The sequence below is a fragment of the Osmerus mordax genome, chromosome 3 (genome assembly GCF_038355195.1).
Source record: "Osmerus mordax isolate fOsmMor3 chromosome 3, fOsmMor3.pri, whole genome shotgun sequence".
NCBI classification, from domain to species: domain Eukaryota; kingdom Metazoa; phylum Chordata; class Actinopteri; order Osmeriformes; family Osmeridae; genus Osmerus; species Osmerus mordax.
In genome coordinates this window covers 2305600-2320072 of record NC_090052.1, presented here as the reverse complement: position 1 = coordinate 2320072, position 14473 = coordinate 2305600, and the positions used below count along the sequence as shown (strand labels likewise).

Below are 14473 nucleotides of genomic sequence, written 5' to 3'. Positions count from 1 at the left end.
TAGGCCTGCTGCTGTTCAGTCTCTCCACAGTCTCCTGCTATCTTGTGGCCCCTTCATCACTGATCAACTGCCGCCTGACTTGGTCTGTTGCAGGCATGTTTGACACATTTTCTCTGCTACAAGATGCTCCCAAGACCAGCACGTCCTGGTGCTGTCCCCCAGGTATCCCATAATAACACAGACTCTCTAACAGGTTTTGTTACAGACTGAACGCCTCAACTCCTTGGTTATTAGGGTAACTTCAGGCTTATTCCTAATCTACTAATGTACCACAAGTTATACCCATGTTATGGCTCTCATTGTCTTTGGCCCTTGAAACAATGTACATTTGAGTAATAATTTTGACGATTTGGAAATCCTGTGACCCCCAGATATCTCTCTCAACGCTGAAGATTGTTAGATGTTTCTACTACACATGAATGTTCCTGCTTTTCCAGGCATGTGGTGCAACATCTCCATCTTAACATTTGTAGTACTGAGTGTAGTAGGCTACTTAGCCGGAAAAGTCCCATAGACACTGCAGCAAATACTGTAAAATGGAAGTGTGTTTCTTTATAAATGTATAACCCTGGACACGGGAGTTTATTAAGGAGTTTATTTTGTCAAGACACACTTTGAAACATAATTAAATGTCCTTTTTGATTCTTTTCAAGTTTCTCTTCACAATTCAATATATTACCACAGATGAAATACTCAAATCAAAATGCTGGTTACTGAAATAAAGAAAAGCTGTCGTACAGCCTCTCTTTCACAGACAGAGGCAGCACAAAATAATACTCAGGAGGAATCCTCAAGACCATATACTTTTAAGCGAGCTAGGTTACGTGTTTGATTTCCAGAAGCTCATGTTTTGGCATGCTAGTTCCTCACAGGCACACTGTCAACCTTTTCCCTCCAGTGTGCATCAAATGAAGCTGTAAAGAGATTCTAATTTAGTGCAAGGCAAAAAAGGCAAAACAGGATCTATGTCAAAACTGCCATTGTAGAGTTACTCAGTGGATTCTCTAGTCTATGAGCAAACACATGCACGTCTGACAAAGAGGATTGTTCAAAAAGCTGCCGACCTCATCAACAACTGCCTTTTGATCTGGCCAAGTTGATGATAAAATTATGAACAAACTGAGAAAGCATGTACTGTACTTTATATCAAAAAGCAAAACATATTAGTTATGGACAGAGCAAATACTTTCTCTTGAGGCCACTTATAGGAACTGAAAATAGAAATGTGTGCGGAATGCATTCCAAAACAAGTCACGCAATCTTTCACAATGGTAAAGAAAATGCAATTGTTTTGGCTGGAATCCATTAAACGTTGTAAGTGTTTTACATTCTACAGTGTTCGGACAAACAGAAGCTATCCACAATACATGTTCACACACTCTCAAAGCTTTACAAACACACAAACTCTTTGAAGTTCTGAGAAAAGAGAATATACCTGCAAAAAAAAAAAAGCAAGCTACATCACACAACAAAGTCACTAGCTTGCAAAAAAGCTTAAAATAGATTAGGGAATTAGTTGTGTTTTTTTCAAGAGAAAGGTTCAGCAAAAAAACAAAAAAACAATTGCCATAACTATGTCTCTCATCCAAATATAAATTGGAATTTCGTCTTTTTCACTTCATCATTAGAGACACTGGCCCTGTATATCCATCCAATTGATTTAAGGCACAGGTCACACATTATAATCAGAAATACCCAAAGTTGGGTTCACTGTCTATCTTTATCGGACCACCTCACTTCGGTATTAGGGTTTCTCCTAACCAGTGACTGAGCATATAGCCATAGTGAACCTTTTCCATGCTGCCAGACAGTGTATCAGCGTTTCAAGCATTTACTAGTCCCCCACCCCATAAGCGTGAGTGACAACAGTGATCCTTATCCAGGCTGGAGGATCTTTCCGGAACGTCTCAGAAGACGGTGCATCTTTTGCACTTCTTTTTGACAGGCGGAGGACAGAGCACGGCGCGAATGGCCTCGTCGAAGACGGTCTTCAGTCCTCTCTGAGTGAGGGCGGAGCACTCCAGGTACTTCACCGACCCTGGGTCGGGACAGCCGACAGGAAGAGGAAGGAGAGACGAACACGATGGTGACGTCATTATGGGAATTATTCAAGACATCGCTATGACCGAGTAAGGCAAGGCACTTTTTTTATATAGCACATTTCAATACACGAGGCAGACTCAATGTGCTTCACATGAAAACAAGTCATACAATAAAACAACAAACAAAACAAAAATAATGCAAACAAATATTTTTAAATTAAAGAAGAAAAGAGTAAGAGTATAAACATTGAAATTAATCCAAATTTGATTAATTTAATTAGCATCTAAATGAATGTGAACTTGTGTTGACAGATGCGTACAGCCCTACCGATCTCCTTGGCCATGGCTAGGCCCTGGGGGTAGGTGATGGGGGACAGCTTCTTGTCCCTCAGCCTCTCGATGGTGTCCTTGTCGTCCCTCAGGTCCAGCTTGGTGCCCACCAGGATGATGGGCGTGTTGGGGCAGTGGTGGCGCACCTCGGGGTACCACTGGAAAGGTCACACACAGGTCAAAGGTCAAATAAAATAACGACTGAAATCCTGTGAGAATGTTCTATCTACGAGTGCTAATTAAGTGTCCTGACTCACTATAAGTCAATGTTAAGTCAAGTTTTTACCTTTAAGACCACCAAGAATGTACCATTACTATGGTAAAATCCACACAAGAAACCAAGCAGTACCATGTCTTACAACAAGGTGGCGATATGGAGTCATTTCACTCAATTATTCTGTCACAAGAAATAGGGTGCTAAATAAATGTCCTCTATGTCCTTTCTGGCTTTTGACACTTGATGGGGATTTTGAAACCTGGCAGAGCCGAGGTAGAGACATGAGTGAGGCACTGACCTTAGCTCTGACGTTTTCAAACGATGCAGGGCTCACCAGAGAAAAACAGATTAGGAACACATCCTGGGGGCAGAGACAATGCAAAGACAAACGTCAAGTTAACATTCACTAAAGTTATACCAAAACCGCCAACATAACACAGGACACTTCACAGCACTCGTGTCTACCAAAGTTTCACAGCTAGAACAGACACCCAGAGCCTGGTTACATGGCAGTGAGGCCTGACTTCTCTTTTATGGAAGTAAACTACTGGGCACAAACACTTCAGATGAAACGTCTGCAATTGTTCAGCCTGGTATACATGCCTTGAATGGGTTGTTTTTGAAAGGGGGCCCTGTGGTTCTTGGTGGGGTCATTGACATTCAGTGCAGGTAGAGTCACAAAGCCAAACCAGAGCTGCCAATTTGGGCTCGCTACCAAGCCAGCGTGAAGACATGCTGGCAAACAAAAACGTATTCTTTTATTCCGATTCTTTCTGCCGTGAGTCTACACATTTGCTTTCCCGACCATTAGTTTTGTAGCTCTGAACACTTACAGGAGACATCTTGGTAGGTCATTTGCTGGCACAACAATGGTTTGGCTATCTCCTCCCAAGTTGTATCGAAATATGCCCCTTATTCATTTCCTGTGAAGCGGCAGTCTGCTCTCCAGTAGGATAGCAGGAGTCCTACAGATAGAGCTACTGGCTTGGGAGATAGACAAAACCACACTGAAAACAGGAAGTTGTATGGAGGACAAATTATGTTCCATAAGGGAAGTGGTGGCGAAGGTTTGCGTATAATTATACCACCTCAGGGCAAAGTGAAAGACGAGAGAGAGGTCAAGGGAAACCATCTTGGAGAAAGGAATACAATATCTATCACGTGTGAAAGATGTGTGTGTGTTACCGTCTGTGGGTAAGACAGTGGCCTGAGTCTGTCGTAGTCTTCCTGTCCAGCCGTGTCCCAGAGACCCAGGTTGACCGGTTTCCCGTCCACCATCACATTAGCAGAGTAGTTATCAAACCTGCCAGGCCCAGGGAGAGGCAGGAGCGTTCAGGAGGAAGCAGTTTATAACGGAGCACATTCACACCTGGATAAAGATCCACGTGTCACAGCCAAGGGCGTGTTCGTACTTACACTGTGGGGATGTACTCCCCAGGGAAGGCGTTGGTGGTGTAGCTGATGAGAAGACATGTCTTACCCACCGCTCTGAGAGAGAGAGAGAGAGAGAGAGAGAGAGAGAGAGAGAGAGAGAGAGAGAGAGAGAGAGAGAGAGAGAGAGAGAGAGAGAGAGAGAGCGAGAGACTGATAAGATTGTATAAATGTGCATGTTGTCTAAAAGTGCACAGAACCTTTTGCACAGTCACTGGATGTGACACTGTGACTCAAACAACAACCTATTACCACAGCGGGAATATCTCTGGAGGTAGTGTGAATGCACACACTTGTTCATTCTGCTTGGTAGAGCGACTTACAGTAAGTACAGGGACATTCCCCCGAGGCAAGTAGGGTGAAGTGCCTCGCCCAAGGACACAACGTCATTGGCACAGCCGGGAATCGAACTGGCAACCTTCAGATTACTAGCCCGCTTCCCTAACCGCTCAGCCACCTGACTCCCTAACGTAGGGGGAGACCAAGGGACACTATAGACTGAGGGGACACAAGTCACCCACAAAGGGGACCCCGAGACTCCCCCAAACATGGCTGTCACCGCACACTAACAGTACAGTACACAAGGGGCCCCAAGGCACCTGAACGCACAAAACGCAAGGCCACAAATACAGCAAGGAGGGAAAGCACATAACAGTCAAACACACACACAGTCTGCTGTGTGTAAACACATATAAGATAGTTACGGAAATAGAGGCTAGAGGATACTGTCACAAGGAAGACTGCGGAAGAGTGATAAACAGATGGGTAAACAATAGAAGGAATAAGAAAATGAAGATATGAAGAGTGGGCTAGCCTAGGCGCGCGTGTGCATCCACGGGCTCTGCCACTTAGTTCTTGGAAGAAAACATGTAATTCCTCAAAGGAGTGAGAGAAACTGGGTAGAGTGTGAGGTCTCGGCAATTCAAGAGAACTGATCAAATGTCCAGTTACACATTTTTGATATGCTGACGATAAATGTAATTTCTGCTGCCTGGTTCGAGTCGCCCCCGTATGATCTGTGAGTAGGTGTGAATCACGATCATGACTAACTGGAAATGTGTCTACCAATGAAGTCAAACCTGCGGGAGTTTTTTTTAACCAGTTTGATTTATTTCTTTACACAAACTGTTCTGGATCTTAAAATGCAAGAATGCGACATATGCATAGTAGCCTACAAGAAGCACAGAGCGCTAGATAAGTGTAAATAAAGAATAAATAATTAATACCCTTGGATTATTTTATTTTTTTCAATTAAATTCGCAAGATAGATTTCTTGACGGCTTTATACAATTAGCCTGTTAGAAAACGATTTATGTTCCACAATCATCTCACGAATCTCTCTAATCTCATGCACTCCGGGGCAAGAGGTAGAGAGAACTGACTGCCGACCAATTCAGTCTGCCAGCCCCAGCCCTTTTTGCAACAATTGCCATAAATGAGAATCACAAGCTAAAAGGCACATTTTCTGTTTTCACTCCACAAAATATCTTACCCATCGCCAACAACTACGCATTTGATGGCCTGCATCTGCAGAGTGGTTGGTGGTATCCAAAAGCACTGTTCTACGTTTAAAAATGTCAAAAAGGTTTCCAATGTACTGTGTTCGTGATAAGTGGGCTGGTACGGCTGCAGTCAGGAGGAAAGCGTACAGCCCTTCTGTCGCTGTAAACGAAGCATTACGGAAAAGACCGAACTGTTTTAAAGGTACAGTGTTAACTATTTGCAGAATGTAAGTCGACTTTGTGGTTTTAATAAAGTGCAGCATCGAAAGGATGTAGCCGAAGCTAATAACTGGAGCATTCAATTTAGTAACGGAAAAAAACAGGACAGTTCTTACCGACTGTGTTGCAATCCGAACGACTGAGCGCACTTATTTTATGGACTTACTTGGCTCACGAGACGCATCTGAAAGGGTATCCGCTGACAGCCCTGCAGATGAAACCTGGCCCCACATATCCACAGAAATCAGTAACTTGAAACACACTTTACAAAGCCAAACAGGAAAAAACTAATTAAAAACAACAACACGCAAATAACCAGACACACACACACACACATAAAAGGACCACTTCCATTACTTGTAAGAATTTTTTTATTGCTTGACCCGCCATCAGGACAACCTATACCAAAATGATTAAAACTCTGAGCACAACTGGTAAAATCAAACCTTGTACAGTAGTCATCATAAGGATAAGAACGACAATAGAAAAATGGACCTCTGGGGACACAGTAGCCTTTTTACAAACATTAAGAGCATGAAAAACGGGAGCATTAAGCAGTCTTTTTCTCTATAAGCCCTGATTACAGTATCCTAGACAGAAACGAAACGTAACATTTAGGTAATGGATTTTGTACTGTACCAGACTCAACGACCAAGGTCTGGGTTCGGACACTGGCGTTAAGTTGTGGTTATCATCGGGTTTGCGCTTAAATCACCTCCCTTACTGGTTAGTCAAAAGTACTTCCGAAAGTGAATGATGCTTTTGATATGAACAGAGGATAAAAAGGCAAACCACTTAATATATGATACATGTGTGGTACAGTCTATATGGGGGGAAACAGTATATTCATAAGAAAAGAAAAGTAAAATGATGGTAGCCACAATGTTGTTTTCTGTTGCTGTATTTCTCAAAAACGTTAGAATTTTCTCTGCGAGAAAGGCTGTAGAATGAGTAAAATCAAATCTACTAAACACAGCCATCATGACATATTCTATTCCAATTGGTAAAATTATGATTTTATTAAATGGAAAATGAGTCTTCTTTAAAAAAAAAAGATTCTTTTTTCAGAAGCCAGGTTTTTTTTTTTTTTTTTTCCCCAACAAGAAACAATGCCAGACAAAATGTAATTAACTCAAAAGACATTACCAAGGACAACAGCAAATATATCCAAAACTTAAACATAGTTTAAGCCTAGTTAAACAACTTTGCTAAATCTAGCAAGGCAATGCCTTCCCATCATGTCTCCGGAATATTTAGTTCAGCATGTGGAAAAATACATATTTTTATCTTCACAACAATTTGATTCAAGTCCCCCATTAGAAGAACTTTCGTGGATTTAAAACCTGTGCCAAAATGAATCTCTGCTTCTTGGCACACCTAGTATGCAAAGACAAAACACTAGACACCTTCAGGCTAAAGAGAATAAATTCAGTTCCTTGTTTCCATGACAAACGTCCCAACCAACACACGTTGCTGAAATCAGAAGGAACATAAACGTTCTATGTGCCAATAAGAAAAATGTCAAACAGGACTTGGTTCTAAATTTGTCCAGAGGGAGTGAAATGGAGGCACTTCTTAAAACCAATAGTGTGACAAAGCTCACAGCATATTCTAGAAGTCTAGGATAGATAGCCTACTGCTTCGAACCAAACCTTCAATCGGCTGACCTGCGAGCGATCCTATAAAGCAGTTTAGTACAGAGGTTCAAAAAAACTGAGCGGTCTGCATCTCTGACCTACAGCGGTCCCAGTCTTTGATCCATCTCCTACCATGGAGAATCATCTTGCCCTTGACTGAAACCAACTAAACCTGATGTACCAAAATGCAGCGCAGTGGCATGTGCCATCAGTGGAAGTGATGGGCATTCTTTAAACATGGACCATGTGTTACTGGCTTAACTCAAGGTGGAGGTTAGTGACGCTAAGACAGCGAGCACATGGCTGCAATACTGGAGTTTATTTTGAAGACTCGTGTGACCCAGTGAAGTTCTCAACCTGTCTGATGAATGTGTTTGTCCATTCGAACTAGTGTCTAGAGCGAGGACACAAGTTAAGCCTCTTCAATGGTAAACTCATCTTACGACTCATCACTGCAAATGTATTACAACGTCTCACATTTTAAAAACGAGTTTGAAAAATACTGTAATTAGCAAGGATAACATCACTTTGCAGCACCCCATGACACAGTGACGAGACCCCGCCCCTCCAGCCGTCCCATTTGGCACTAGCTTGGTTTGTAGCTGGCATTAGCTGTATTCCTCCCTCCCAGGTCAAAGTTCAGAAGAACGTTCCATTTAGGAGCTTGTCCTCTGGGAGACAAAATAAAAATCACGTCTGCTATTCTAGATCGGGATGAGCTAAGAAATATTAAGAGTCTCCAAGCTGAACATAAAGAAAGGCAGTCTGATCCTTCAAGGTAACCTTAAAGCTTGAACAACGAGGTATCTCAAGTTCTCATCTGAAATACCGGGACCAGATACAGCATCAAATAATATACTAGCCGGCGCGTATAAACAGTTATTTTCTTCAATATATATATATTTATATATCACAAACTGTGCAAAAAATATGGTTATGGTCATTTACTCCTACTTTATATAAGCTGTATATGTGCAACTATAACGATAAAAAAGCACATTATGTCACCATGGTAAGAATGGTGTTTCTTACTTCTACTAAGTACCCTTGGGAAACAAAAACAAAATATTAATCATAATTAAGACATACCACTAAAACACACCGAAGAACAAGGAGAAGCCTTTGGCGTGTCTATTCAAAATTAGAAGCAAGTAACCCCCCCCACCACACACACACATTTCCCATGATTCCACCTCGAACCTCAGACATGAAGGAAGTCACGGCAACCTCTGTCTCTTCTGCCTGACCCACGTTTCCACGCCAACACGTCATCCCGTGTCATGAGTGTCTCCTGTTTCGTCACAACTTTAGGATCCCGACTTGAGAAACTGCAGGCGACTGAGGCCTCGATACAAGTTCAGCATAGTTACGTACCCATCTCAATCGCGAAAACCACAAACGGAAAACTCCTATATTATATAAACCCTAACGTGTAGACCCCTTATGTATAGTTCTGCTCTTGACCTGTAAGAGGCACACATCGAACCGACCCTTTTCCTTTTACCATAAAATACAAACAGACATTATGCACAAGCGTCAAAGGATTCTGTGCACAAACAAAACGAAAACAGAGAGAGGTAACAGCGAGTGAGACATACTCTAGTGATCGTACGTGGGGCACCTGCGTGTGAAGGCATGTATCGAAAGAGTCAACATAAGAAAATAAAGCAGTTTTGCATTGGTGGACCCTGCACTGGGGGTGGGGGGGGGTGGAGGAGAGAGAGGGGTGGAGAAGAGAGGGGGGAGGAGGAGAGGGGGGGTGTGGAGGAGAGGGGGGTGGAGGAGAGGGGGGTGGAGGAGAGGGGGGGTTTGGAGGAGAGAGGGGGGGTTTGGAGGAGAGAGGGGGGGTGGAGGAGAGGATGAGAGGGGGAGGTGTGGAGGAGAGGGGTGGTGGAGGAGAGAGGGGGGGGTGGAGGAGAATGTGGGGTGGAGGAGAGGGGGAGGTGTGGAGGAGAGGGAGGAGGAGGTGTGGAGGAGAGGGAGGAGGAGGTGTGGAGGAGAGGGGTGGTGGAGGAGAGAGGGGTGGTGGAGGAGAGAGGGGTGGAGGAGAGGGGGGTGGAGGAGAGGGGGGTGGAGGAGAGAGGTGTGGACTCAGACGGAGAGAGACACGAAGCTGTTGTACTGCTGGATGTTCCTCTTCAGGATGTCTGAGCAGGGCCCCAGCACGCGCTCGAAGCGGGGCCGGTCCAGCTTCACACACTTCAGCGGGCCCCGGGACACCACGGTGGCAGCTCGGGGCCGGTTCATCAGCAGGGCGATCTCACCTGAGGCAGGAAGCAGGGGGACATTACAGTTTCCACAGAGAAATGATCAAATATATCAATTGTATAATATATATAAGTAGAATGTTTCTTGTATATTAATATATATATACACTGAAACAGACACATGCACGCTCAAGTATTTCTCTACTTAACACATCCAGAAAGCAAAAAATATATAAATAGTATAATGCTTATATAAAAAAAATATATATCCACGTCTTTCTTTACTTAACACAAAAAATACAGTTGCAGTTAACGCTCACCAAAATAGTCGGACGGCCCAAGTCTGCCCACTTCTACAAACTCCTCGTGCTCCGAGCGTCTCTGAAGCACTGCGGCCGAGCCCTGCACACACACACACACACCATTATCCCTCGGTTCCACACATGGTTCCACACACGGTTCCACACACGGTTCCACACACGGTTCCACACACGGTTCCACACACGGTTCCACACACGGCAGAAAAGGTGAGCTTAACCTCTAGAATAATGAAGAACTCGTCGCCCGGCTCTCCCTGAACTACGATCTTCTGCCCGTCCTCGAACTGCACCGTCTCCAGGGCGTCGGCCACCGTGAGCCTCTCCCACTTGTCCAGGGACTCTGCAAAGGCCAGCCGCAGTTACGCAGTTGTACCACCGGGTGGCACCAAACGTACATTTCGTCCCACATCTCAACGGGTTGTGTTGTTGTGCGTCACAACCCGCTTTGTAAACTCGGGACAGGAGACAATACAAACTGTCCTTCTCAAGTGAAGTGAGGAATGGTTTGAGAAAAGGTTTGTCTGTGCCGGGTGGTAGAACATGTTGGGCGTCTTCTCACCTAGGATGGACACCTTGCTGAGGAATTCCTCATACATCTTCCGCTTTCTCAAAGTACTCCCCTGAAACAGAGACGACACACACCACGCAAGTACACTGTCACCCCGCAGAGAAAGGCAACAAAAGATAAGTGACGTTCTCCAGCTCGACGTTATTAATGTTACCAGTTCAAATATGACCGGTCAGGTAAACGGCAGCTCAGCCTGTCTCACCATGAGTATTCTCCGGTAGCTGTCTCTGTCGATGCCCCACAGTTTGACGATGGTCTTGGCCTGGACGGTGGCCGCCCGGGGCGTCCCGTAGATCAGGGCCAGCTCTCCGAAGCTGCCCCCCTCCCCGATGTTGGTCACCCACTCCCCGTTCACATACACCTTGGGGGGGGGGGGGGGGGGGGGGGACAGAGAGAGAGAGAGAAAGAGAGAAACAAAGACCAGTAAATCCCTGTTTGAGAGTTCACGAATCCTCGACGGTAAACACCTCTGATTAATACTCACATCCATCTCTCCTTGGTCGATGACATAGAAATTGTCCCCTTCGTCACCTGTGGGAGGCCAGGACACCAGTTAGCAACCTCACTGCCAGTTCCACAAACAGTCCCGTTACTTTAACGCACGACAACGACAAACCTTGCTGGATGACCGTCTCTCCCGCAATGTAGGTGACGGAGAACATGGCGTCGAAGATGTCACTGGAGGAGAGGAAAACAGTGTTAAGCCCGATGACGACGCCGACGAGGTGTCGCCCCCCCCCCCCCCCCCCCCGTGGAGCTGTGCTGCTAGCCACCTTCTCTCGTTGTCATCCAGGTGAGCGAACAGCACATTCTTCTCAATGGCTTTAGCCAAGGCGGCCATCGTCTTGTAGTCCTTCGGGATAACCTGGAGCAAGAGGTGGGCAGTTAGATCTCGCGACATACATGTGACAAAATGATATGCTTTTAGCCACAGGGGTGTCAAACGTACGGCCAGCGGGCCGGATCCAGCTCGGCCTATCGGACGTCTTTGCTAAGTTTGAAAATGACAGAAAGACATGAATTTTATTTCTATAAAAGTAACTGCTATTCCGAATCCGAATGTCTCTTAAGAATATCGAGGTTCATGAGTACAAACGTTTTGTAATTATCGATCCAGTATTTGCTTCAAATCCAGCGTGAATGCGATGTTTGCTCCGGAGGCAGAAGTGCTCATTGCTAGTTTATTATTTTTCTAGTTTATTGTACAAAGACCTTAAAATAGGGTCTATCATCAAAAAACCTTCACCAATGATTTAAACATGTATGCATGTATTACTATGATTTTACTGATCTGGCCCACTTGAGATCAAAGTGGGCAATATTTGTCCCCTTAACTAAAATGAGTTTGACACCCCTGCTTTAAGCCAATCATCATTGAGCATTATTGTTTGACAGGAAAATCCTATTGGAGACAAACATGTTAGTCAATGAGGCAAATTCATAATTGAGTCATCCTCTAAGGCAGTTAAAATGTCATCAATAAAAAAGAATGGCTGTTAAAATGTTATGTCATGCTCTACGAATCACAAGTCTATATACTTTTTTAGGTCATTTCGGGTCTACTGGGACAGCGAATGAAGAGACAGGAAGAGGAAGACAGACAGGAAATCAATGTGAGAGAGAGAATGTGTGAGAGAGAATGTGTGTGTGAAAGAGAGAGAGAGAGAGAGAGAGAGAGAGAGAGAGAGAGAGAGAGAGAGAGAGAGAGAGAGAGTGAGAGAGGGTGAAAGAGGGAAAGAGAGTGTGAGTGTGTGAGAGAGGGAAGCGAGAGGGAGATAGAGAGAGAGGGTGAGAGAGAGAGAGTGAGAGAGAGAGAGTGAGTGTGTGTGAGAGAGGGAAGAGAGAGAGAGAACATGCAGGAAATGTCTGGATTTGAACACTAACATCAGAAGGTCTAAATAAATAAAGCAAAAGGCCTCTATTACAGTATTAGATTTAGCTGTACATCATCAATCGTCAGTGAACAGAATGGCATGACATAATTACATCAACATTTAAAGTCAGTGGTCAAACAGCAACATCAGCAAAACATCAACCATGCAGCATAACAGGTTAACATCCACAGTCATTCTCAACCCTACAGACTCAGTAAAGATGATAATAGTTATAGTGTGCACCTGTAGCGTGGTGTGATTGGCTGAGGGCTGACCCCTGACCTTTCTGACGTATGAGGCGGCATCTTCCTCTGTGTAGACCTCGGCACTGATGGCGCCACGGCGACGGCGGCCTTTCACCACGGGGTTCATCGGGGGGGAAACCTCATCTTCCCGAGAGTCCGAACGAGAGCTCGACTTCTGCTGGCTCAGGATCTGCTTGGACTCCTCCTGTTTGGAGAGACGGGAAGGTGACAGGTGTAAACAAACTGATACGGGCAACTTGACTTGCTGCAGGTATGGATTTGGAATTAAGGCATTCTATATACTTTGTGTCAACATAGATATGAATATAAAAATCCACATATTTTGAGTAAACTTAACCAGAGGCAAACCGTCTGACCTAAAACAGGCATACTCTAAATCAAGCTAATATGGGTGCAATCCTGCGATTAACTAGTACCCACCTTCTCCATCTTCTCAAAGTACTCTCTAAGGAAGCCCATGGGTCTGTCAGGCCTGGAGGTGCAGAGCTGCACGATGCAGTCTTTGAGGAGTTGCTGGATGTTGTGTTTTTGAACATAAAGCTCGCATTCTCGCAGGCTTCTCTCCTCCTCGCTGCTTGTGCTGCCCGACGCCATCGTCACCTAACGAGGGAATAAAAGTTAGCGTGCACGTGAGAGAGAGAGAAACAGAGCGTGGATAAAAGATAGAGAACGAGTGGTGGTCGGTCCAAGCAACGGTGAGATGACGGGAGTGGTAAGTTTGCGAAAGTGTACAGACGAACAGAGAGTAGAGCCAAGCAACGACACAGTGCAGATTTTCTCTCGCCCTTATCACAGTTGAGCAGTAGCTAGCAGTAACGTGACAATGCTAGAGTCATCTAGAAAGTATGCAACACTTAGGTGCAAAAACATGCTAATCTGTTAAAACCCCGGCTAATAATGTATTTTAGATAACTGTTTCTCACTTGCTATCAATTGAGCTAAACACATAAAGACGCTTTAGATGGATACCTTTATACCCCTCACACTTTATTCAAATAAATAAAAAGATGGGCTCAGTTAGCTTGCTACAATTTAGCAAATTAGCTTGTTAGGCTAGTTTGCTTCGACCTTGTGCAACCTGCACAGGTACAGTAGCTTGCATCCTAGCTCTACCCATTTCAGATATGTGACCTAACGTCGCCGAATTCACTTTACTAATTTAAAAAGCTCAAAAAGTATTGTGGCTTTGCACTGCAGCACCCTGCTAGCTGTGAGGCCCGCAGACAATTCTAGCAAACAGCCATCTTGAATATCTGACTGAGCCAAGAAGACTAGCTACTGTAGCTAGCTCTAGTTAGCTACCGTGTTAGCTAGCGTAATCACAACAAATTGAAAGAGCGCACGATGTGGAGATCCACTCCACGGTGCCTAGGAGGCGATTATTTCGAAGGAAAATACTTACCAATACCGATGGATCTTCTCTCCTATTTCACAAGACAATGTTCTTTCTGTCACTGACAGTTCTTCGTCCCTGTGTTTTCTTTTTGTCTTTTTCTTTTTTTTCTCAGACCTTGGATGGCTGCACAACCGGAACTAAGATTGGACCAATCACAAGCTGCCAGTGACGTAATTTGCCTCGTTCTGTCAAAACGTCACCATAACTACCTTAAAGACCCATGCTTTGTTTTTGTACGTAGTGCCACACAGCCTAGTAGGCAGTGCCTGCTATTGCACTGCCTTGAGTCTACTAAACCCTGTACTAACAAAAGTGTCGATGACACCCAAAAGACACATTCAAAATGGCTTTACTGAGTCCTGATAATTAAGACTTTGTCACACTCAGGTCATTCTATATGAATGAATGCTCAATACATTTCTTGACTTAATTAATGAGGGCTCTTGAAAGCTTAGTACATGTTT

The 14473-nt window shown here is 44.5% G+C and overlaps 2 protein-coding genes across 3 annotated transcripts; both read right to left on the bottom strand.

The window, feature by feature from the left end:
• Positions 1–580: 580 nt before the first annotated feature.
• On the bottom strand, positions 581–5574 carry LOC136940640 (ras-related C3 botulinum toxin substrate 3-like). The gene is made up of 6 exons (XM_067232867.1): positions 5513–5574; positions 4006–4077; positions 3775–3892; positions 2888–2950; positions 2371–2530; positions 581–2038 (listed from the first exon to the last, which is right to left on the bottom strand). Exons 1-6 carry the CDS (start codon positions 5545–5547, stop codon positions 1908–1910), a joined length of 579 nt encoding a protein of 192 aa, XP_067088968.1. The 5' UTR covers positions 5548–5574; the 3' UTR covers positions 581–1907.
• Positions 5575–9277: 3703 nt separating this feature from the next.
• Positions 9278–14142, bottom strand: prkar1aa (protein kinase, cAMP-dependent, regulatory, type I, alpha (tissue specific extinguisher 1) a). Of its 2 annotated transcripts, none has more exons than XM_067232863.1 (11): positions 14016–14142; positions 13034–13213; positions 12591–12797; positions 11247–11338; positions 11090–11151; positions 10958–11004; positions 10676–10834; positions 10465–10525; positions 10124–10245; positions 9906–9987; positions 9278–9642 (listed from the first exon to the last, which is right to left on the bottom strand). In XM_067232863.1, exons 2-11 carry the CDS (start codon positions 13205–13207, stop codon positions 9470–9472), a joined length of 1179 nt encoding a protein of 392 aa, XP_067088964.1. In that variant the 5' UTR covers positions 13208–13213; positions 14016–14142; the 3' UTR covers positions 9278–9469. The 2 variants fall into 2 exon arrangements, with proteins under 2 accessions (XP_067088964.1, XP_067088965.1); XM_067232864.1 differs by having other exon boundaries at positions 12630–12797.
• Positions 14143–14473: the final 331 nt, after the last annotated feature.

What these genes read in the sequence shown, in the direction of transcription:
- prkar1aa (XM_067232863.1), bottom strand. Translation starts at nt 13,207, where the DNA reads ATGGCGTCGGGCAGCACAAGCAGCGAGGAGGAGAGAAGCCTGCGAGAA. An exon ending in ACTTTGAGAAGATGGAGAAG is followed by an intron (nt 12,798 to 13,033) that starts GTGGGTACTAGT and finishes CTCTCCAAACAG; the next exon opens with GAGGAGTCCAAGCAGATCCT. An exon ending in CTGGATGACAACGAGAGAAG is followed by an intron (nt 11,152 to 11,246) that starts GTGGCTAGCAGC and finishes CCTCTCCTCCAG; the next exon opens with TGACATCTTCGACGCCATGT.
- LOC136940640 (XM_067232867.1), bottom strand. Translation starts at nt 5,547, where the DNA reads ATGCAGGCCATCAAATGCGTAGTTGTTGGCGATGG. An exon ending in TGCGTAGTTGTTGGCGATGG is followed by an intron (nt 4,078 to 5,512) that starts GTAAGATATTTT and finishes TCTCTCTCTCAG; the next exon opens with AGCGGTGGGTAAGACATGTC. An exon ending in CACTGTCTTACCCACAGACG is followed by an intron (nt 2,951 to 3,774) that starts GTAACACACACA and finishes CTCTGCCCCCAG; the next exon opens with GATGTGTTCCTAATCTGTTT.